Genomic DNA, 25,731 nt, shown 5'->3' with positions numbered 1-25,731 from the left:
ATCCCAAGAGGAAAATGGTCTTCATATGGTTGTAACTTCCTCTCTAAGAAAGACCATAAAATTTAAAACGGAATGGGAAAAGGACGGAAAACTGCCGTTCCTAGATGTACTGATCATAAGAAAACAGAACAGATATGCATTTACAGTATATAGAAAACCAACCTTCGCTGTTTCCTACATTCATTTCTTAAGCTACCACGACGTCTCCGTAAAAATCATGGTAGGGTGCAACTTATTCCTCAGAGGACTTAGGATATGTTCAAATGAGTACCTAGATAAAGAATTCAACACGATCTGCCAACACCTAACGCAACTGCTCTATCCACCACACATTATCGAGAGGGCTATTAACAAAGCGAATAAAATATACTATAGAGGTCCCACTCACAACAGACAAATAGATTTCAACAACAAAATAAAGCTTCCATACGACGAAAACATCCAAAAAGCCACCGAACAACTCAGGTCTGACAAACCCTTCATTTTTCATTATCCCAAATCCATCGGGAGTTCGCTCATTACCGTATACTTAAATAACAAAGGGGAAGAAGCCGGAGTTTACAAGATACCGTGTAGCAATTGTAATGACATTTACATAGGCGAGACAGGTAGATCGCTCTCGCAAAGAATAACAGAGCACAAAAGATCAGTACGTTACGCTTCGGAGAGTTCGGGGATTTTCCTACATATCAGAAACACAGGAAATGTCATAAACTGGAGTGGGGCGGAGTTGGTTTTCAAAAGTAGCTGTCCATACAAAAGAAAGATGCTGGAATCTGCTATCATCAATCAAACCAACAATATGAACCTGTCAGGAGGACATTGAAATCGGACGACATCGACGCCTTAATCCTCAGACCCTCCTGAAGAAGATGACCCAAGAAACGCGACCTCCAGATCCATCGCCAAACGGAGCTAATGAGGCCAAAACCACTAGGGAATTGGTCTCTCTCCTCCTTCTTAGGAAATGGTCACCGTCATACCATCGGGCCTTAAGGCCACACCTTTATGTTTTGTATATATACCCTTGTAACATTTCTCTGTCCATATTCTACCAGTGAACAGGGCACAGAAGCAAGTGCCTGAAATATATGGTTTCAACGTTTAAATAGTGTTTTATGGGCCTTCTTATATTCATATTACACTGTAGTATTACAGGAAAAGACATTCATATATGTATATATATATATATATATATATATATATATATATATATATATATATATATATATATATATATATACATACATCATTCCAACTGTTAAATTTATTATATTGTGTATGTAAAATAGACCAGTGTTCAGAGACATATTCTCACTTGGTAACCTTCAATTCTTAGTTGTCTTTCAGTTATTCTGTTTGTCGTTTAATGAGGGTTTTTGTAATATACAGTATATATATATATATATATATATATATATATATATATATATATATATATATATATATATATATATATATATATATATATATATATATTACAAAAACCCCTCATTAAACCACAAACAGAATAACTGAAAGACAACTAAGATATATATATATATATATATATATATATATATATATATATATATATATATATATATATATATATATATATATATATATATATATAATTTATGGATTATGAGCAGGTGACTGCATTTTTCTTTACTTTATTAATCCTAGCCTTACAAAAACCCCTAATTAAACCACAAACAGAATAATTGAAAAGACAACTAACAATTGGAAGGTTACCAAGTGAGAATATGTCTTTCAACACTGGTCTATTTTACACACACAATATGATAAATTTAACAGTGGGAATGATGGACAAATCCATGTTCGTAGGAGGTGGGATTTATTTTTTTTGGGGGGGAGCACCAAATTTGCCCGAATTTCAGAAACCCACAGAGTTTTTTTCAAATTGCCATATATATCTGTGTAATAAACACCAAACTGCTGTTAAATTGTGTTCAGTAGGTGCGAATTTAAAGAAGTTCAGCAAAACCAGTTAGCTATTATTGTTTCTTCCGCTGAATGCCCGAATATCCCAACCCATTTGCCTGAATTTTAGCAGATTCCCAAATCCAGGGGGAGAAATTTCCCCCCTTGCCCCCCCCCCCGGCCTCCTACGCCTATGGACAATTCTCACTAAAACATACAGGTGGAAAAAGGGCACAACAGTAATTCACTTAGTGGATAAATAATGCATCAGTTGTACATGTAAATGGCCAATTGCAAGTGAGCTGTAAGCCAATTGGCAATGCAGTTATATCAGCCTCGGAATGGGCAGATTCTTCAGGCAATCAGGAACACAGAGGAACGACTACATAGGTATCTTGTACTGATAACACTCCTGGAAGTGAAATAACTCCATATAAGACTACTGACGAAGTACTATCTTTCTAAAAATGAGTTAATGCGTTAATTAGAGGTTATGGCCTTACTCTACTCACTTCTTGGCAAGGGGCAAGAATTATGTTCTTCACTGTTCAAGGAATTACACACTGGATAAAGAATTCACTTGAGTGGTGAAATGTGAGAGAGGGATGATAAAAAATGAGTCAAAGAAAAAGTACAGTGGTTGACCATTTCCCTTCTAGGGACATGCTGTGTTTGCATACTGGTACTGCTTGCACACACAACTCTTAGTTGACCGGATCATGGTTCCTCTTGGGCGGTATCCAGTAATGGGGTCATGATCAATCCAGTGTAAGTGAAAATGAGTTCCCATCTGCCCACGGTTCGATACTCAGACGGACAGAGATTTGCTGTGGTGACAAACAGACTAACTGGCGATGCAGGGCACTGGTTCCTAAGGGCGCATATGTTGCTTGGGGGCTTGACTTCAGGCACTGTCGCCAGCCATGACCTGTGGATTAGAGAAATGGTCTTGGGCCAGTAAGTGGAGGAAAAAGCAGCGGAGTTTAATTAAATTTTAGGATCTAGGCAGAGGAAACAGTGACCTTCTCCATGCGTTTTCCCCCCTGAGGCATTACGGGCTCAGCCTTTGAAGAGGGCTGCGAGGCCACTCCTAAATCCTACCCTGTCATTCCAAACCTTGTGGGTCTACCTACACCCATACTGTCTGGTATTTTCTCCATAACTTTATGAGTTAGCTATCCAGTGGTGTAAAACCATAAAAATATTACATACTTATTACAATATATATATAAATATATATATATATATATATATATATATATATATATATATATATATATATATATATATATATATATATATATATATATATATATATATATGTATATATATATATATATATATATATATATATATATATATATATATATATATATATATATATATATATGTGTGTGTGTGTGTGTGTGTGTGTGTGTGTGTGTGCATATGTATGTATGTATGTGCATATGTATACTAACAGAGCTTGGCATTTCCCTACGAGAATTTCGTTCAGACATGATGCTAATCTTCTTCGCTTCCAGTGGGAATATATTTTGCGCGGATTGAGGAAGACTCATGAGCCTATCAAGAAATGCAGCAAAGTGGCACGCAGATTGATGTGCAAATTAGGAAATGCAAATGAGAGGATTAGGAAAAATCCCGCTAAAGCGGATGTGGGATTCGCACGATCTGTCAGTCCTCAAAGCTCTCTGTCTTTGGACATGTTACGTACCCTACTTTTTGCTCTCTTTCTTCAAGCGTTGACGTTATTCCATGACAACACGCAGATGTTTACCTGTAATTATATATGTATGTATCTATACATATATATATATATATATATATATATATATATATATATATATATATATATATATATATATATATATATATATATATATATATGAAAAAACATCTGCGTGTTGTCATGGAATATATATATATATATATATATATATATATATATATATATATATATATATATATATATATATATATATATTAAACTTTATCACATACACAATTGTTCTGTGCATTAGTAGAATTGCTAAAAGGACCTCATTCAAACTGGATGGTATCTAATGGAGTTTTTATTCAAAAAGTTACAAGCTTTCTTGGACAAACAGTCCACATTATCAAGTATCCGTACAATGAGCAGACGCGTAGTCCGGCTGTATTTATATCTGTGTGCTGGGTACTTTTATTAATCGTATAATCGCCTAGCTCTTCCTGTGTGACCTCCACCCCCTCTTGACCTTGGTCTTTCTCTGATCCTTCCTCCTAGGTGACCGTTTTCCGTGCGTTCTCTTACGTTTTTTCTTCGTTTCCTTGCTACTGTGGAGTATACGATTTTTCTAGATATGCTGTCTTCAAAGCCGTTTCCGGTGTTCCCTGCCATCGTGTTGTTGGCGCAAGTTATGAAGGCGTTCTCTACAACCAGTCTAGATGTTTTGTTGGTGTTCCTGTAAAGAAAACTCATATTTTCCCAGTCTATTCTGTGATCATTTTCCCAACAGTGTTTGGCAACTGCCGACGTCTGATTATAATGCCTTATGTTCTGCAGATGTTGTTTGCTTCGCTCTTTACATGATTTGCCAGTTTCGCCATAGTACCCTTCTTCACAGTCTAGACACGCTGCCATATGAACCCCCTCTAATCTCTTCCCCCTCTACCGACTTTTTGTTTCTAACTATTTTATTCCTAATGGTGTTTTTGTAGCTGCCTATCAATTTGAAATTATTTAGCTTCCTGTTGATGGGTGCAATAGAGTTGTTGTCCGGGACTGTAATTATTTTCTTTCCTACCAAATGTTCCTTTTCTATCCTTTCCCTCTCCCCAAAATAGTTTCTCCTTGCTTTGATATGTGCCCACTCCCACCAATACTTAGGGTAGCCTAATCTCCTAAAACTCTCCCTCAGGTAATCCAACTCTTCGTCTAAAAATTCGGGACTGCAAATCCTATAAGCCCTGATGGCCAACCCTGTCATTAATCCTATTTTTATTTCTTTCCTATAACTGGAGAACCTATGTATGTATGAATTGGTGTGTGTCTTCTTCCTATATACCTTGAATTTTAAATTCTCCCCTACCCTCTTGACCAGGACATCCAAGAAAGGAATTTCTCCCTCCTTCTCTTCTTCTAATGTAAACTTGATGTGTTCATTTAGTTTATTTATGTTTTCTAAAAACTTATGTAGATCTTCCCTTTCTCCCTTGTAAATGATCAAGATGTCATCCACGTATCTTACCCATTTTACGATATTTAAGTTCCCTTTATTTACTTTGCCCACCTCTTCCTTTTCAAACCATTCCATAAGGATATTAGCTAGAATTGGTGAAAGACTTGAACCCATGGCCACGCCATTTTTTTGTATATAATGGTTTTCGCTTGCTTGAAAACATTAACGCTGAGGGCCGCTGTTAGCACTTTTATTAAAACGTCATGATCTATGTCGCATGTATAGACCCCCTCCTTCATATTCTTTTTATTATTTCCATCGTCGTCTTTACTGGTACGTTAGTGAACAGGAAGTTACATCCAAACTTGCAAATTTGCAGTCTTTTACGTTAATTTTGGATAATTCGTCTATCAGGTTCATGTTATGTTTTAAATGCCCTTCGGATACTAATCCTACAGCATATCTAGAAAAATCGTATACTCCACAGTAGCAAGGAAACGAAGAAAAAACGTAAGAGAACGCACGGAAAACGGTCACCTAGGAGGAGGGATCAGAGAAAGACCAAGGACAAGAGGGGGTGGAGGTCACACAGGAAGAGGTAGGCGATTATTGGATTAATAAAAGTACCCAGCACACAGATATAAATACAGCCGGACTACGCGTCTGCTCATTGTACGGATGCTTGATAATGTGGAATGTTTGTCCAAGAAAGCTTGTAACTTTTTGAATAAAAACTCCATTAGACATCATCCAGTTTGAATGAGGTCCTTTTAGCAATATATATATATATATATATATATATATATATATATATATATATATATATATATATATATATATATATATATATATATATATATATATATATATATATGCAGAAGTAGCAAGAAAAGTGAAATACTTGGAGTAAATCCCAGTGTAATATTTTCGCACGTAAATATGTGTGTGTGTGTGTTTGTACGAGTTATTCAACTATATTACCCTCTTTTGATATTTCAAAGGTATACTTATAGACAAAAGCACTCATATAACTTTTAATATTATTCGATTGAATTAAAAATCAAAATTTCACAACTCAATTTACTTTCTATACGTCCCACCCACAGTAAACGAAATGTAATTCCCTCGTATAGTTACATGTAAACAGTTAGTGTGTAAATATTACAGTAACGGACTTCAGTGACCGCTGTTAAGTGAAACTAGTTCTAAGAAAATCTTTTCGATTATTCTCTTTTTATATCCGAGTCTTTGATCACCTCATCTCCATTCCCTTCTCAAGTTCCCTCTCGTAAACTTTACGGTGTCATAAGACTTGAAGTGGAAAGTTTTTCATAATTCCCATTTGGAGAGATCAACGGATTTTAAGTTTTATGACCGGCTTGCATATAGATCGGCGTCGCCCCGACTTGGATATGCCCCGGGGAGAGATGAATCATCACTAAATGTGCGGATAATCGCCAGTTTCATAATGGGATCAGGACGGTGGTTGAAGCTGTCAGATATGACACTGAGAAATAGCGGAACCTATAATATGTCACATACCCAAAGGTGTCTCATATATTGCAAAGCACTGTATGGGGCACACACACATACACACACACACACACACACACACACACATATATATATATATATATATATATATATATATATATATATATATATATATATATATATATATATATATATATATGTATGTGTGTGTGTGTGTGTGTGTGTGTGTGTCATGTATGTGCGTGTGACAGTCAAGTTTCCAAATTACAGCGGACTCTGGAGACAAAATAAGAACATAGTACCTTCCTCTCGTTATCCGTTGTTGGATTAAGAATTAAACACCTTTGCAAAAAAATTCTTGGGTCCAGTCAGTCAATTTTAAACTTGCCCCTAAAGCGCTGACATTGCTACCCTACAAATTATAGTGCCGCAGATAAAATCATTTTTGCACTAAAATACTTTAGTTAATGATGCAAGCATGAAATTTGGCACATATCTTCTCCATAGGCCACTTTTTGAAAATTACTGGGTTTCCACTCAAAATTCCAAAATGGCTGCCGTTTTTGAAGATGGCCGCTAGTCAAGGTTTGAACATGGTACTCATGTGCCTCTGGTCATGTTTTTATGCATTTGTTTTGGTTATACACATTATAGGCAGAGTCACCAAGTAAAAGTAAAATGTATTTCTGTTAAAGGTTTCATATAGCATATATAAAGAAAGATGGCATCCAATGTGGCAGCCAAAAACCTTAAATAATCACGTCTCAAGATTCAGCAGGATTGGAAAAATGTCTTCCCGTTCAATATAATAGTTTGCAAGTGTATATATAATTTAGGTGTTGGTTTTATCTTTAGTTTTAGTTTAAAAGAGTGAATGTCAGCGCACATCCAGGACACATTGTTGACTCCACTGCTGTGTAATTCAGCATGGGGTTCAGTGTCAGCTAATCTTGCTTTACTTATGCTGTACCTAGCTTTGCTTTAGTGTAGTTTAGTCTCTCAAATGCTGTCTAATAGTCCCATATCAATTAGCTGGTAGAAAGTACAGTATATATATAGCTGGTAGACGTAGTTAGACAGCTGCACCTGATTTGACAGGAGGTGCCAACACAGGAGAGCCGAGCCAAGGATAAGTGGGGCTCTGCATGGCTTGTTCTACTTACTGGATGGTGTACAGATCACACGGGACTCAAATGGCACTGGATGAACGAGCAGGCTAGGTATAGGGTGACTGAACCTAGTTGTATCCCATGCATCAATGTTCATATCAGGTTAAGGTGGGAAAAGTATAACCCCTCGGCCTTAGTCAAGAGCTCATAATGGCAAGTGTAAATTCAGTCACAGACAAAAGGAAGACCGACTGGACCAAATGTTGTCTTTGTCAGGAAGAAAAGAAAAATGAAGGTCTAACTTCACCCTTGGCCTCTCTATATCATAATCCTGAAAATGATGGGTACATAATGATTTCGACCAATGTGCCATTGTTCCAGTAGATTGGTGAAATGCCACTTAACTTTGACCCGGCAAGGTTGGATGAAGGCAGTGGCATAGAGGCAACACTGCAACAAAACATGGCAAAATACCACAAGAGCTGTGGGTCACGTTTAATAATGCAAGACTTGATCGTGCAAGAAAGCGAAGATCTACAGTTGAAGGCAGTAAACCACAGTAAAAGCATACTAAACAGCATCAAATGAGTCATGGCAATGAAGCATGCATTTTTTGTGAAAATGTGGCACCTGTATCAGATCTTCGACAAGTAATGACCATGAATCTCAGCAGGAGACTACTAGAGTGCGCTCACACACTTAATGATGATAAATTATTGGCAAAACTATGTGCAGGTGATGCAATTGCAAAAGAGCGGAAAAACCATCTTGTATGTCTCAATGGCCTTTACAATAGGGAAAGGTCCCATCTTAGAAATCTTGAGAAAGAACAATGTCACAGTGAAGAACCAGATGTATATCCACTGGTTCTATCAGGGCTGGTTAATTATATCATTGAAACCAACTTGAGTTTGGATGGTCCTGCCATAGTTCCTCTTGCAGACATATCCCAATTATACCAGCAGCTCCTGGAACAATTGGGCATTGCCTCGCCCACTGTAAATACAACAAGATTAAAGGACAAATTGTTAGCAGAAATCCCTGAATTAGAAGCACACAAGAAAGGAAGAAGTGTGGTACTTGCCTTGTAGAAAGATGTAGCTGTAGCCCTATCTCAGGCATCTGACTACTCAGATACACTTGTGATTGCTAAAGCAGCAAAGATATTGAGGAAGCATATTCTGGATCATCAATCTAGGTTTGACAGCGCCTTTGGTGAAGGATGCATCAATGATGCAGTACCTCAAAGCCTGCTCCAGTTGACTAGTATGGTCGAACATGGAGCAGACATAAACTGACAGTTAAGGTTTGGCTCATCAAAGTCAGACCTGGCTATTGCTCAGCTCCTGCAGTACAACCACTTCTCAAAACAGAAGGAAGGAGCAAGTGTACATTGACACTCAAAGGATAGGGAAACTCCTTTTCCAGTGTTCATGGGCAGGACTATCTATGCCAAAACCAGGAAGAGAAACCTGGTAGAAATGCTTCATGATCATGGCATGAGCATTTCCTATGACTGGGTGCTGGAGATATTAGCCTAACTGGGAGATGCCACTGTCACCAAGTATGTGGAAGAGTGTGTAGTCTGTCCGTCTGTCTTGAGAAAAGGGTTGTTTACCATTGCAGTCATGGACAACATCACTCACAACCCTTCAGTAACTACAGCTAATACCTCTTTTCATGGGACCAGTATTGCGGTATTCCAGCACCCTGCCAAAGCAACCAGGGAAAAGAGCTTCAGCCAGTACAGTTTGGGCCAGAGAGGGTAAAATCTGTACCTGAGCTACCCGACTCCTTCACAAATATCCCCCCTGCTTCCTTCAAGTTCAAAAATGCTACAGGCTTGGGCTTACATACACAGCTTTGTGTAGCTGCAAATGTGAGGTGTAATCATGATGTGAGGTGTAACTATAATGTTGCAAATGATGCTTCAGATGCATCTGAATGAGAATTTCGTCACACTAAAGGGTGACACAATGCATCTTTAAAATCTTGCGTTCATTTCAGGCTTAAATAAAGACATTCAGACAGTGCTCGAACATAGATAAGATACTTTGTTATCATACTTCATTATAGTCTTGTGCTTGTATACTTTTCAGTAGCATTATGGGGTCCCTTTCCAAGATGTAATATTGATAATAGCCCAATACAAATGCTAGAAAGATTCTCTGGCCTCATAAATGTCGGCGTAGATAAAAATATCATGTCTCTGTCTTGTATAGTTGCAGAGTTATCAAGCAAAATGTTTGATGGCGGCCATTTTGTACGCCATCTTTATCACAATGGTAAACACAGTAGTAGGAGCTCTGGTGGTAGGATACTCTCCACAAACACCATGGTAGGATATTCTCCACAAACAACATGGCATATTATGTTCGAGTTGAGGTCAGTCTATTTATAGATGACTATTACCGTACTTCAGAAGTTATCAAGGATACATTTCTGGAGGCTGAACTCCCAGAGATACTAATACCCCTAGGCAGCGGAGCGACATGTTAGGAGAAATTGGCTCTTAATTGACGGAAGAACTTCTCTTCCTGAGGCCAATAACATCTTAGATAACTCGAAAGGAAAAAAATACCAATCTCGCTGCCTCTCTGTCTTGTGAAAGACATAAATAAATCTGAGGTCATGGGGTCTGTAAAACCCTCTTCTGCGCTGATATATATATATATATATATATATATATATATATATATATATATATATATATATATATATATATATATGTATATATATGTATATATATGTATTATATATATATATATATATATATATATATATATATATATATATATATATATATATATATATATATATATATATATATATATATATATATATATATATATATATATATATATATATGTATTATATATATATATATATATATATATATATATATATATATATATATATACATACATATATATATATATATATATATATATATATATATATATATATATATATATATATATATATATATATATATATATATATATATATATATATATATATATATATATATATATGTATGCATATAATATGCATACTATTATATGACTAAAAATATATATACATATCTCTAAATATATATAGTTTAAATATATATATAACGATATTGATATATATATGCATATATATATATAGATTTGGGAACAGAAGATGGATAAAAAGTGATGGGGTCAAAGGGATGCAATGCAATCAAATGCATACTAATAGTTAACAATATGACTGACTAAAAATTACTAGACAGGTTTGACAACCTGTACATATCTCTAAAAATAGACAGTTTAAACACAAAATACAAAAGTCGAAGGAAGTTGAGAGGAAAGCAAGAGAGAAACGGGTGGAGAAACTGCGTATGAGTTTGAAAAATGCATTTGGCTGAAAGCAGAGAGGAAGTTGGTCAGGATATAGATTTGGGAACAGAAGATGGAGGTTGAAAAAGTGATGGGGTCAAAGGGATGCAATGCCGCGCTGTTTTAGTATCCAGAGAGGACAGTTGAAATTTGATAATGTGGAATTGAAACGTTCGTCATGTTTTTCTGATGGAATGTAAAACTTTTACAATTGACAGAAATTACTAGACCCAGGAATTATACAAAACAACCTGTTCTGTCATTACAATGTATATTTTAATCAGATCACGAAATTTTAACTTTCCTTATAAATCAGAAAAGTCTGTGAGATGAAAATATTTGTGCTTCGGCAAAGTTGAAGGTTGTTAAGAGAACAAGAAAAGAAAATCATACACTTTTAGTTATTGAGAGAAAGAATTTAGTCCTTAGGCGAACTTTCAGTGACAAAATATTAAATGCACGGAACCAATATCCCATCCAGAGGTAACTCGGTTTTAATTGTACTGGGATCAACAAAGCTTTCAATAACTATTGTTCTGCACATGTCTCTTTCCTCCTCTCATCAGTCAGTTAACTAAAAAAATTCTTTATTCCTTTGCTAATAATTGTTCTTCTGCTACCAGTCATATTTTTCCAATGCTTTCGTTGCTCAAGCTTTATCAGTTATGTTTGACCAGGAAAAATTTGTTCCCTCTGGTAAAGCAGTTTGAAAACCATTTGTCTGATTTTGCTTCCTCCCTTTTAGTTTTCTGTAAAAGAAAACTATTGAGATGGATAGTTGTCTGTCCGTCCGCACTTTTTCTGTCCGCCCTCAGATCTTAAAAACTACTTAGGCTAAAGGGCTGAAAATTGGTATGTTGATCATCCACCCTCCAATCATCAACATACCAAATTGCAGCCCTCTAGCCTCAGTAGTTTTTATTTTATTTAAGGTTAAATTTAGCCATCATCGTGAGTCTGGCACCGCATTAGGTGACGACAGCATAGCCGACCACTGGACCGTGGCTGAGTTTCATGGCCCGCGGCTAATAGTTTCATGGGTCGTGTCGTGGCTGAGGCCACCACTGGACCGTGGCTGAGTTTCATGGGCCGCGGCTAAGAGTTTCATGGGCCATGGCTGAAAGTTTCATACAGCATTATACGCTGTGCAGAAAACTCGATTGCGTCGAAGAAACAGCGACGCATTTTTTACTTGTTATACTTAAAAACACTTTATAATGCGATCTTTCACACTTCTTTAAGGTCTTTATACGATTCCCTTAAAATGAAAAGTGCAATCAGCCCAAGTGGATGATGGGGTTGACCGGTGCAGCGCTAGGCTTGCTTTTGCAGAGTCAATGGGTCACTCTCGACCAATAGCCCACCATTCCCTCCAGCACTAAATGCGTATGTTAACACCACTAAAAATGATATCGAACTAAAAAAATACTCACGCATAAACAAACACACACACACACACACACACACACACACACACACACACACATATATATATATATATATATATATATATATATATATATATATATATATATATATATATATATATATTTAAATTTTACTACTATATCTTTCGATCGGTCTCATTTTGTTAAGTAATTGTAAGGCATAGCGTAGGTTCACGCAGTTCATGGAGCTTTATTGTATCATGTCTGTGTAACCCTTGCTCGTTGATATATCAGAGAGATTCGATATTATTAACAATATACAGAATAACCGTTTTCGTATACCGAGCTTTGAGAATTGCAATATAAATATTCTTGTATTCCCCTTTTCTTTACAAGGAAGTCTAAGAGTCCTTAGTCTTTGTCAGTTGCGTATTCATTCATTTAAATAAATTTCTATCATTCTTCAAACGTGGTTAATTAAAAGGTATATATCTCTTCAATAACAGGAGGTATGTCATGGATTATATTTAACTCACATGTATTACAAAAAGTTCTGAATACATGATAAAAGAAAATAGCGTTGGCCTAATTCCATTTTCTCCTGGGGATCCTAAGCCAGCAAATCTGTCAGATTTTCCATGAAACATGCTTGTCAAAAACACTACATCTTTATTAGGTAAGCAAATAATGTCCCGGAATATTATTCAAAATATTACTTCCATGAAAGAAAATCTGTAATCAGATTTCCAGTGCATTCTAACCATCGCCAGATGAGGTTGTATGACTAAGCAAAAACAGGACCAATTCTTTCGCCCCAGAGCTAGCATAGCCATAAAGCCTAAGAGGCTTTAAGCCTTACAATTTTTTCTTAACCTTAGGACATCGTAAAGTTTATGGTGGTGCCACGGAAGGAAAATTGAGATGGGCGGAAGGTTTCCTATCGAAAGAGATTACATTCGCATCAAGGAGGCCTTTCCTTCATGATCGGCTTTTGGGGGGGGGAAAGAAAGTTTCTGAAGACACTTTAATCTCAGAAGTCGGAAAAAAATTACCATAAAATTGATGGCAGCGGTGGCTTTTTATACATTAATCTATGAAGTGATGAGGCATGGCTTCCTTGCCCCCCACCCCTTTTCCGTCCCTCCTCTCCGCCTCCCCCAGACCCTTTACCCCGGCCTCACTTTCTCTATTACTTGTGGATTTCTTTTGTTGTTCCTGCCGCTTTCAAGCTAAGGGCATAAATAATAATAACAATAAAACGTACATAGTTATTACTAACATCTGTGGTAATTACAGCAATAATAAGTGTTTCTACTTCTTATCCTACATTTATTCCAACTTCAGTTTCATCTTATCAAGATTTAGACCTTATCAAGATGAAGACTATGAATGAAAAGACAAATGAATTAACAATACGATAGGAAGGTTGAATAAACCGAAAGATTATTCTCGACGGAAGGCTTAGGGAGCAAGGGACGCTTACGGTAAATGGGAGGAAGATGAAGATCCTCAAAAATCCCGATTATGTATAGGATTATAAAAGGCATGAATCCGGTGATAACACATAATAAAGACGGCATTATATTCCGAGGCAGAAATGTAAGTGAGAACCTTATCATAGAAGGAACCTAGAATTAAACGGTTCTAAATTTCATTATTTAAACGCGCATTCATAACGGTTTAAGATTAATTCTGTACCAATGACTGTAAAAAGAAGAGAATTAATAATCTGAAAGCAAATAACAATAACGAAAGATGATGGTTACTTAAGTTTTATTACAAACTACTGGTTAAAAGATGAGAACGTTCAACTCGAAATAACAGAAAATTAATATTGGTTGTCGTCTAATCCACTGTTAATACGAATGGAATAAGTTCATTATGTCAGGATGAAGATAATACCTAAAGACAATCTCAGAAAAAAATATATATAATATATATATATATATATATATATATATATATATATATATATATATATATATATAAAAGCACATTCAAAGTTTAATGATTCGTAATAAAATTGAATAACCAGAACTAAAAGACACATTTTTGGAATCTTACAGGGATATCAAGAAGGATTTACGCTTTAATCAGGATCAAAAGTGGAACAATATAAATATAAAGATGCTGGATTTCTTGAATAAAAAAGATGACATAAAACGGATGAAAAAGTAAAATGAGGAACGTAACGTGTGGTGCTGTAAGAACTCTGTAGGCTTAAGTACTGCTTTTCTTGCTTTAGCACTACTTTTCTTACTCCTATTTATTGGTACATTGTATGGAGGGGACTGGATAACTGTTGATGATCCCTCTCTGTGATGGGATAGATGTGGAAGGGGGGATAATGGCCGAATGCTTTCATTTTAAAAGAAAATATCTTGAAATAATAACATAGAATTTGCAGTTCCAGTAATGGTGAATTATATTTTAATGTACTGCATGGTATTGTCAAATATTTCTAATTCCAGTATTAACAATGATAACCTGAAAATAGTAGGAATCACATTCCAGTACTCTGTCACTGGCAAAGAGGAACAGAGGCTGGATGTGCTGTTCCATCTGATTTGTCTGCTGATATCAGATTAGCTTATCTGCACAATGAGCAAACAGCTCATTATTTACCTAAATCTTTGTAGAGGATATTTGTTATGAACAGCACGTGACATATAGACTATGCTCTCTCTCTATCTCTCTTTATATAGATATATATATATATATATATATATATATATATATATATATATATATATATATATAAAGAGAGATAGAGAGAGAAACATAGTTTATATTCCACGTGCTGTTCATAACAAATATTCTCTACAAAATTTAGGCTAAATAATGAGCTGTTTGCTCATTAATACAGATAAGCTAATATATATATTATATATATATATACATACATATATATATATATATATATATATATATATATATATATATATATATATATATATATATATATATACGAGTATATGTGTGTGTACATGTATGTATGCATGTATGTGTGCACGTATGTATGTATATCCATGCGCACACATATGTACTGTATATATGAGTGTGTGTGTGCATGTATATGTATATGTTTAGGCTTAAAGTACTTTTTGTAACAGGTGGGGAGGCGTGGCTCCCAAGACTAGAAAAGATGATGATCATTGTCATATTTTATATTTAAAGGGCTGATTCGTCGATGAACCCCTCTGCCATCTCATACACCTAAAAGGAAAGATTATCAGGATTTATTGACCATTTTACGCTACAATTATTTATGATTGACAATTATTTTGTAAATGTACGAATGCAAATGTGCAGTTATCAGTCTATCGAAGAGGCTTGACGGCTAAAGAATTCTTTGATGTTTTGTAAAAATTCCATGAATACTAATTTGTTACTTCAAAAAACAGTTTCGTGTACAACTCGCTTACAACACTAGCGGATCCAGGGGGTGGGGAACCAAGGGCACGTGCCCCACCCCTTGAAAAATAATGAGAAAATAATAATATTGAAGATTTAGATAATAACATAAACAAGGAATATAAAAATGGGAAAAAATCAAATTGATTAAAGAAATAATATATATATATATATATATATATATATATATATATATATATATATATATATATATATATATATATATATACATGCATACCTGTGTATGTATATATATATATATATATATATATATATATATATATATATATATATATATATATATATATATATATATATATATATATATACATATATATATATATATATATATATATATATATATATATATATATATATATATATATATATATATATATATATATATATATATATATATATGTGTGTGTGTGTGTGTGTGTGTGTGTGTGTGTGTACATCAAACGGGAAGGCGGACAGGAATACTCTTGAATAGTCATTTGATTACATGGTTATTCCCAACGTTTCATAATCCATGATTACATCATCAGGGGTTCTAGAATTAAAATCAAAAAGCATTGACAATAAAAGTTACAGAAAAAATATACAAAAGGCAAAGTCAGAACATAAAAAATTACAATCGACTTAAAAGGGAAATTTGTACACAAAGGACACCGAGGAACAGGCAAAACACTGAGAAATTAATTAAAACAATGCTTTTTGTTTTTTAATTCTAGAACCCCTGATGATGTAATCATGGATTATGAAACGTTGCGAATAAACAAGTAATCAAATGACTATTCAAGAGTATTCCTGTCCGCCTTCCCATTTGATGCCTGTATTCAGGCATTCCTGTCCTTGCTCATTTATATATATGTATATACATATATATATGTATATATATATATATATATATATATATATATATATATATATATATATATATATATATATATATATATATATATATATATATAATAATCTAATAGCCACAATGCCCTCTTAACTTCAACTTCCGATGGTGAGGATGGGTCTATTCCAGCTCTAATGAATATATCTGAAAACGACAGGTATATATATGTATGATAGACTTTTATCCTTCTCGTGGTTAGGTGGGCAACGTGACCTCCTTGTGATTAAGGTAACTCGGGTACAGGCTCTCCATTCTTCCCTTTGGATCTATCGGCTTCGTAGTTACAAGCATATCCAAAAAAGCGCGAAGAATTAGCAAAGTTAAGAGGGCATTGTGGCTATTAGAATTACATATGTGTCTGGTAAAAAGTGACCAGTAGATTCTGCATATATATATATATATATATATATATATTTATGTATATATATTATATATATATATATATATATACTGTATATATATATATATATATATATATATATATATATATACTGTATATATATATATATATATATATATATATATATATATATATATATATATATATATATATATATATATATATATATGAAAATTGGTGCCGCCCCCATGAAATTTTCTGGATTCGCTTGTGCTTACAGACCAACATCGCAGTTTGTCATCACTAATCAGTGGCAGCTGATAAAACCGAAAGTAAATTTGTTTATATTTTAATGCTTAATATCCTGTTTAATATATTTATTGAATCTGGAAGTGACGCATAAAAACTACGTTGTTGACCTTTGCTGAAGGATCTCTGAAATAATTGCTATATCACTTAATCAAACATCTCTCATGCCATCCATAGGAATTGTTACCATTTGTCAATATAAAGAAATAATTTCGACGTCAATATTAAGCTCAGCAACTGGCGTGAAATGGAACTGACATATACATTTGTATGAACAGCAGAAATTGTTTTCCGTTTCCATTAGCGACACAAGTTGAGACGAAAAGAGATATGCCCGTTTCTCAAATACAAAAGCCTTCCTCTTTTCCTTTTTGTCTATCCCAACACTGTCTCGTCTTTAAACGTTAGAGTTCTTGCTCCCCTCCGTCTGAATAGTGCAATTATTTTGGGGTGAAACACACTGTATTTCGAAATTAAAGCCATTATGACCGCTAACATGCTGTAGTTGGGGTTTCCGAGAAATAAAGCAACAAATTGCAATCTGGGGTGTCTGTATTCTTCTCTCATTTTTTTTTTTTTTCTGTGCGGTTTTAACATGAATTTTTGTTGAAACAAAATTCAGTAATGAGAGTATTTTGTCACCCAAAGTTGATTCATAAGATGACAAATATTAAATGTGAGCTACTGAGATATTCAATAATACTGAATAATTCTTATTCGCAAAGATGGAAAGCTGCCGTTCTTGTTTTGCTACTAGATAATGTTCATTAACTAATACATATAATTTTCTCTAATTCAACTGGTAAATACGTCATGCTGCATGGAAATGACTTTTATAGCAAGAGCAAGAAAAAAAACAGACAATGTGAAAAAGGGAAACCTCGACAATACATATAAAATAATGCCATATTTTCGAGAGACTGGGAGAAAACTGACTTCAGAATTCCAGGTCCGTGACCATCGAACAAGAAGGGCGTTTGCCTCCTCCATTTCCCGATTCAGTTCAGGTCCGATTTGATAAAAGTAAACGAAATTGCTCGAGATTGAGAGGGAGTCGTCTTTTGAAGGCTGAGAGCTGGAAATGGCCGATGAATTTAAACTCAAGTCCTCGACAAACGATTGAGAGTTTTGATAAGCTGAATGCCAGTGAATGGAATACCTAAATAAAATATATCGTTTAATATATATATATATATATATATATATATATATATATATATATATATATATATATATATATATATATATAATATATATATATATATATATATATATATATATATATATATATATACATTTTATATATATATATATATATATATATATATATATACATATATATATATATATATATATATATATATATATATATATATATATATATATATATATATATATATATATATATATATATATATATATATATATATATATATATATATATATATATATATATATATATACTGTATATATATATATATATATATATACATTATATATATACATATAATATATATATATATATATATATATATATATATATATATATATATATATATATATATATGTATATATATATATATATATATATATATATATATATATTTATATATATATATATATATATATATATATATATATATATATATATATATATATATATATATATATATATATATAATATATAATTATATATGTATATATATATATATATATATATATATATATATATAAATATATATATATATATATATATATACATATATATATATATACATATATATATATATATATATATATATATATATATATATATATATAAATATATATATATATATATATATATATATATATATATATATATATATATATATATATATATATATATATATATATATATATATATATATATATATATCTATATATACCAGTGCCACCTGTTTTCGTAGCTGAATGTAATTTGCACATGATTGTAGGATAACACAAAGTTACATTATTAGTCTTGCCATGAATTGATACATATATGTGTCATAAATACTTACTTTTATAAGAATACAGTGCCTAGCAGAATATCTCACGCAAGGAACAGCGAAAATGTGAATACCTCTAAACTTGCAATCATCCTTGTTGAACGGTACCAGGTGGTTTCAAGACTGTTTTTTTTTTCGATTAATGCTTTTATTTCCCTTGTATACTTTTTGTTAATTACAGCCAAACAAAGAACGATTTTCTTTGTGGAATGGATGGCATTCCGTATCTCTTTCTTGTGCAACATCGAGAGAGAGAGAGAGAGAGAGAGAGAGAGAGAGAGAGAGAGGTGAGTTGGAGTTAGGGCTCATGGCAATAGATATGACCTACATATTATGCCTCTTCGGGTTATATTCAATCCCATTATGAGTGTTTGTGAAAAGAAGACGGTCATGATATTTTCGCCCACCAGGATACCTTCGAGATGCAGGGGAGAACGAAAAATAATAGTTATTTTCTTATTTGATTATTGTGCAAGGAATATCATCTGAAATGAGTATTCTTAACGCCTTAGGAATCGCAGTGAGACGAAACTTACATGAATAATGTTGCGATATGAATAATGTTATACAACACAATACTCTTGTATCTTCTTGCTTGCATGGACAAGTGAACACTTTATTCTGACGAGCTCGAGCCTGTTTTCCAGCGCAGTTGACATCTTTTGTAGTAATGTAAATGTGTTGTGACTATTTTTATTTGAATATTACATATTTTGTCTTGGTGACAGACTCCTAAAATAATCTCAATAGAACCTCTTTCTTATAATGTATTTAGCAAGCTTGCTTTCAAGTTACTTGTTTGAAAAGTAAATTTCCTTTAGTTTATAAACTATGTCCACGCTCTCGGTGTTTACAAAAAGCATTCTAAGGTTGTTTCGGGGAGTGTTTCTTTAACTAAAGAACAAAATTTGTATCTACTTCTTAAGCTGAGTAGTTTCAAGGGTGATCGTACATCAAAATTTACTTATTGCGATATATATACGCACGCACGCACACACACGGATATATATATATATATATATGTATGTATGTATATAATTCCATCTATATTTATATATATTTCATATATACGTAATAAATGAAAAATGTTGATACGATATCATTTATAACGTCCGTGCATATATATATATATATAATACATATATATATAACATATATATATATATCTGTATATTTTTTTCATATATATTTATATTATCCATCAGTTTATATATATATGTCAGTGTTTTATATATATGGATATATATATATATATTTTGTATGTTTGTGTGTATAGGCTGCCTAATTCCATCTATATTTCTCTCAACAACATTTCATCAAAACGTAATAAATGAAAAATGTTGATACGAATCATTTTTCCAACGTCCCGTGCATAAGGAATCACATTCATGAAAACAAAACTGTCAATAACAAACACTCGCCAACTCTTCCTTCTGTAAGTTTTTTTTTTTTCGTGCAGCTTTTATATTATCCACTCAGTTTCTCTTTTTACCACCAGAAATAGCATCAATAATGTTTTTATTATGGATGACTAGAAATCTGCATAATAAAACTCTTTTTTTAAATGTTTACGAGGACTTCAAGTCCAAAGAAAAAGCTGTAAAGCAAAGTTCAGGGATTATCTCTCTCTCTCTCTACTCTCTCTCTCCAGTTATTTACCTTTCTTATTAAACAATTACAGTTTTGTCAAACGTAAAGGCGAATTAAATAATAAAAGAACATTTTCCGATCCAATGGATGGTTTCTTATCAATGTTTAGCAACATTTCTCTCCAAAACTCATCATAGATCAACAATTTTTCTTTTTTCTATATTCTTGCTCTGCCCATTAATATAATTTTCCCACATTTTTTACCACCAGAAATAGCATCAATAATTGAAGTTATGCTTTCAGATGACTAGAAATCTGGTATAATAAAACAAAGCGTAATTTTTAAATGTTGGGAAAATACAATCCAAAGAAAAAGCATAAATGCAATCGGGATTATCAGCGACGCATTACCTCCAGCCAGTTATGAAACTATTTTTCCATCAAACAATTCAACATATCTTGTCGATGAAAGCATTTAGATTTACTGCAGACATTTTCCGAAATAAAACCTTTCATTTATCACTTTTCTATACTTCGTAAACAGGCCAGTGTACATATCAATGTCAATTTTTTTCATCACTAACTTGTGTATTTGATTAGTACTAAAGTTGCGCTAAAAATCACACACATACATATATATATACACACATATATGCATGTATATATATATATATATAATATATATATATATATATATATATATATATATATATATATATATATATATATATATATAAATTATGTATATATATATTATATATATATATGTATAAATATAAATATAAAAATATATATATACATAAATATATATATACATATATATATATAGTATATAAATAAATATATATATATATATATATATATATATATATATATATTATATAATATATATATAGATTATATAATATATATTATATAATATATAATATATATATATATATATATATATATATATATATATATATATATATATATATATATATATATATATATATATATATATATATATATATATACATACACATATACTCATATAATTATGTGTGCGCGTTTCTCTGCTACGCGTATAAATAATTAAGCTTTGAAACCAAAATAACATATTTCACTACATCTGTAAACTTATATAAAAATTTCTTCCAATACTGCATCTAAACGAGGAACGAAGATACAAAATACAGCTCAATTCTTTTCCCGAATCTCTACAACGTGGGAGTGGAGAGGAGAAACAGAAAGATGGAGTGAAAATGAAGGAAGAGAGAGAGAGAGAGAGAGAGAGAGAGAGAGAGAGAGAGAGAGAGAGAGAGAGAGAGAGAGAGAGAGGATAATGGAAGACACTCACTTTCTCCGAAATAAGTCTTAAGAACCTTTAACTCGTTCGAGATTGGAAAACGTGAACCTGGCGATATCTTTCAATCTCCTTCATAAGTTAGTGCGGGGATATTTCCGTGATCTAGATTAGAGGATTCCCAATATACCCTGGTCATCAGATACTGCTTTTGTCATCGTATTTTCTTCGCGTTCTTTAGAGGACGTCCTATTTAGGAGTGGTCGATTTCTGGATTAGGAAACAATGCGGGAAAATTGGGGATGGGGCTCATGTCGCCTGTTTCATTCGAGTCTCTGACCTGTTTAGATTCAGTGTGTTTGTTTCTTCTTGCGTGTTTGCGTGTTGAATTTTAGGTTATCTGAATTTACAAAGCAATGAGAATCAACGTACTCATATGTATACGTACTATTTCATGTATATATATATATATATATATATATAATATTTATATATGTATGTATATATATATATATATATATATATATATATATATATATATATATATATATATATATATATATATATATATATATATATATATATATATATATATACATACATATATATACATGCATGAAATGTTCGTACGTATATATGTGAGTACGTTGCTTCTCATTGTTTTGTAAAGTCAGATAACCTTAAATATATATATATATATATATATATATATATATATATATATATATATATATATATATATATATATATATATATATATGCTATTATATATGTATATGTATACATACATACATATACAATGCCTGAAATATATAGTGAGTACTATAATAACACGATTAATGGTAAAAGCACAGTTACAAGTGTACATATTATATAACAACTTTGACTTACTTTCCGACGCTTGCAATATTTCACATTATCGCCTATGGTGTGTCCGCACTCTGATCCCAAACCTCCAACTCTGTTTGTTTCATTGAGGTCTGCCTCTCTTTTTGTCTTCAATATGAACTCGTGTTCAAAATACTCACCTGCACAAGTATTATAAATTGGAGAGATATTATATATATATATATATATATATATATATATATATATATATATATATATATATATATATATATATATATATATATATATATATATATATATATATATATATATATATATATATATATATATGAATTTTATCACTTCACACCATGATTCATATACAAGCATTAAGCCACAAGCGTCCTTTAATATATAATTCACTCTGCCTCGGAAATAATATCTGGGCAGGGTGAGTAATTTAAAGTCATGAATGTATACAGAAGACAGAGGAAAGGCAGACCTCAATGAAATTGTAGGGACACAAACCATAAGCAATAACACGAAATGTTGCAGACATCGGCGAATATACCTAAACTGTTTTATGGTATGTACCATTGTAACTATATATTTCAGGCATAGGCATGTGATAAAAGTATTGTTTGGGCTTGTAAAAAAGCGTGTTATGATATTGCCGTTCTGTATGATGTAGAGTCGTTACCGAGCGAGGATACTTGGACTTCTACATAACGTGGTATTACAGAGCTGTTGTGTATGTTTTGAGAATGCTGCTATGACAAACAGGATATCTTGGACTGTTCAGTACACGTTTCACATTAGTTTTTCAATTCTGCAATTTTATTTTATATTCTAACATTTATATATGCTAAGTTTTCCAATTCACTAAATGTGCATTCTTGTGGTAAGGACATTTACAATTATTCTAACTCTTAGTTATCGTTATCATTTCTGTTATTACTCTGCAGTGCACATGCATGGAAGAAAGAAAGTATAGAAGTAAAGACATATTGTTGCAAACTTGCTCTTTATGAACAGCATTGTTCTTTTCTGACCAGTCCGTCTGCCAATTATGTTTATTTGGTTACTGGCTCCCAGCTCAAGGATACTTATAGAAGTCTCTGTAATAAATTTATGGAGGACAATTAATGGGTTTCACGAGGGAAAGGGTGCAAAACCCTGAGTATAGGTGCAGTAGCACTCCACGAGCTCGAGGAAGATTTAGAGGACGACCTTTAGGACGACATCGAGGACGAGCTCGAGGACGAGCTCGAGGATGACTTCGAGGACGAGCTCGAGTACGACATCGAGGACGACTTCGAGGATGGGCTCGAGTACGATTTCGAGGTCGTCGACCTCGAACGACCTCGAGGTCGACTCGAGGTCGACTTTGAGGACGACCTCGAGGTCGACTTTGAGACGACCTCGAGGTCGACTTTGAGGACGACCTCGAGGACGACCTCGAGGACGACATCGAGGACGACTTCGAGGACGAGCTCGAAGATGACTTCGATTATGGGCTCGAGGACGAGTTCGAGGAAGACTTCGAGGACGACATCAAGGACGACCTCGAGGTTGACTTCGAGGACGACCTCGAGGTCGATTTCGAGGACGACATCGAGGACGAGCTCGAGGAGGACTTCGATTATGAGCTCGAGGAAGACTTCGAGGACGACCTCGAGGACGAGCTCGAGGATGACTTCGATTATGGGCTCGAGGACGAGCACGAGGAAGACTTCGAGGACGACATCAAGGACGACCTCGAGGTTGACTTCGAGGACGACCTCGAGGTCGATTTCGAGGACGACATCGAGGACGAGCTCGAGGACGACTTCGATTATGAGCTCGAGGACGAGCTCGAGGAAGACTTCGAGGACGACCTCGAGGACGACTTCGCGGACGACCTCGAGGACGTCTTCGAGCACGACCTCGAGGTCGACTTCGAGGTCGACGTCGAGGACGACTTCGAGGTCGACCTCGAGGTCGACCTCGAGGTCGACTTCAAGGACTACGTCGAGGACGACCTCGAGGTCGACTTCGAAGATGCCTTCGAGGTCGTCTTCGAGCACGACCTCGAGGTCGACTTCGAGGACGACCCCGAAGTCGACTTCGAAGGCGACCTCGTGGTCGACTTCGAGGACGACCTCCCACTCCTAGCTCTCTCTTGAATATTTCTAGCATCGTACCTTGTGCCGATGCGTCGCCAGACGCATTGCTCAGACTATCGATGTAAAGTAAGTTTCATCACTGAAGATTACATTTTTCCAGTCATCGATATCGTAAACATGTTGCAGAGCAAAGCCCAGACGAGTGTCACGATGCCATTCCTTTAATTCCTCTTTGACCTCCGGAACATGGCACCTGATCCCATGCTCCCTCAGTCGCTGTCTGGTTGTCTGTGGAGTGCACGAGAGATGCAATTCTTGCGTGATATTTACTGAGGTTTTCAGGGGGTCGTCTATGGATGCTGCAATGATTTGTTCGTCTTGTTGTCGTGTTGTTATGCGTGGGCGTCCTCTCCTAGGTCTGTTTGCCAATGTTCCCTCTTCCCGTCATCTTGATATCCACCTTTGTACTGTGAGAGT

At 33.9% G+C, this 25,731-nt stretch overlaps 1 protein-coding gene and 1 pseudogene across 1 annotated transcript; both read left to right on the top strand.

The window, feature by feature from the left end:
- The first annotated feature begins 7,900 nt into the window (after positions 1–7,900).
- Positions 7,901–9,087, top strand: LOC136835781 (uncharacterized; annotated as a pseudogene).
- Positions 9,088–9,318: 231 nt separating this feature from the next.
- Positions 9,319–25,314, top strand: LOC136835780 (aspartic and glutamic acid-rich protein-like). The gene is made up of 6 exons (XM_067099638.1): positions 9,319–9,455; positions 9,815–10,028; positions 24,386–24,553; positions 24,589–24,744; positions 24,775–24,936; positions 24,967–25,314. Exons 1-6 carry the CDS (start codon positions 9,319–9,321, stop codon positions 25,312–25,314), a joined length of 1,185 nt encoding a protein of 394 aa, XP_066955739.1.
- Positions 25,315–25,731: the final 417 nt, after the last annotated feature.

Source organism: Macrobrachium rosenbergii, chromosome 55, assembly GCF_040412425.1.
Source record: "Macrobrachium rosenbergii isolate ZJJX-2024 chromosome 55, ASM4041242v1, whole genome shotgun sequence".
Taxonomy (NCBI): domain Eukaryota; kingdom Metazoa; phylum Arthropoda; class Malacostraca; order Decapoda; family Palaemonidae; genus Macrobrachium; species Macrobrachium rosenbergii.
The sequence above is the reverse complement of the archived record's forward strand: the minus strand, read 5'-3'. Positions and strand labels throughout refer to the sequence as shown.

Excerpts from the sequence above, each read along its gene's own strand:
- LOC136835780 (XM_067099638.1), top strand. The coding sequence starts at position 9,319 with ATGGACAACATCACTCACAACCCTTCAGTAACTACAGCTAATACCTCT. Across the intron at positions 10,029-24,385 it reads TACTCTCCACAAACACCATG|GACGACATCGAGGACGAGCT; the intron begins GTAGGATATTCT and ends GACGACCTTTAG. Across the intron at positions 24,937-24,966 it reads ACTTCGAGGACGACCTCGAG|CTCGAGGACGACTTCGATTA; the intron begins GTCGATTTCGAG and ends ATCGAGGACGAG.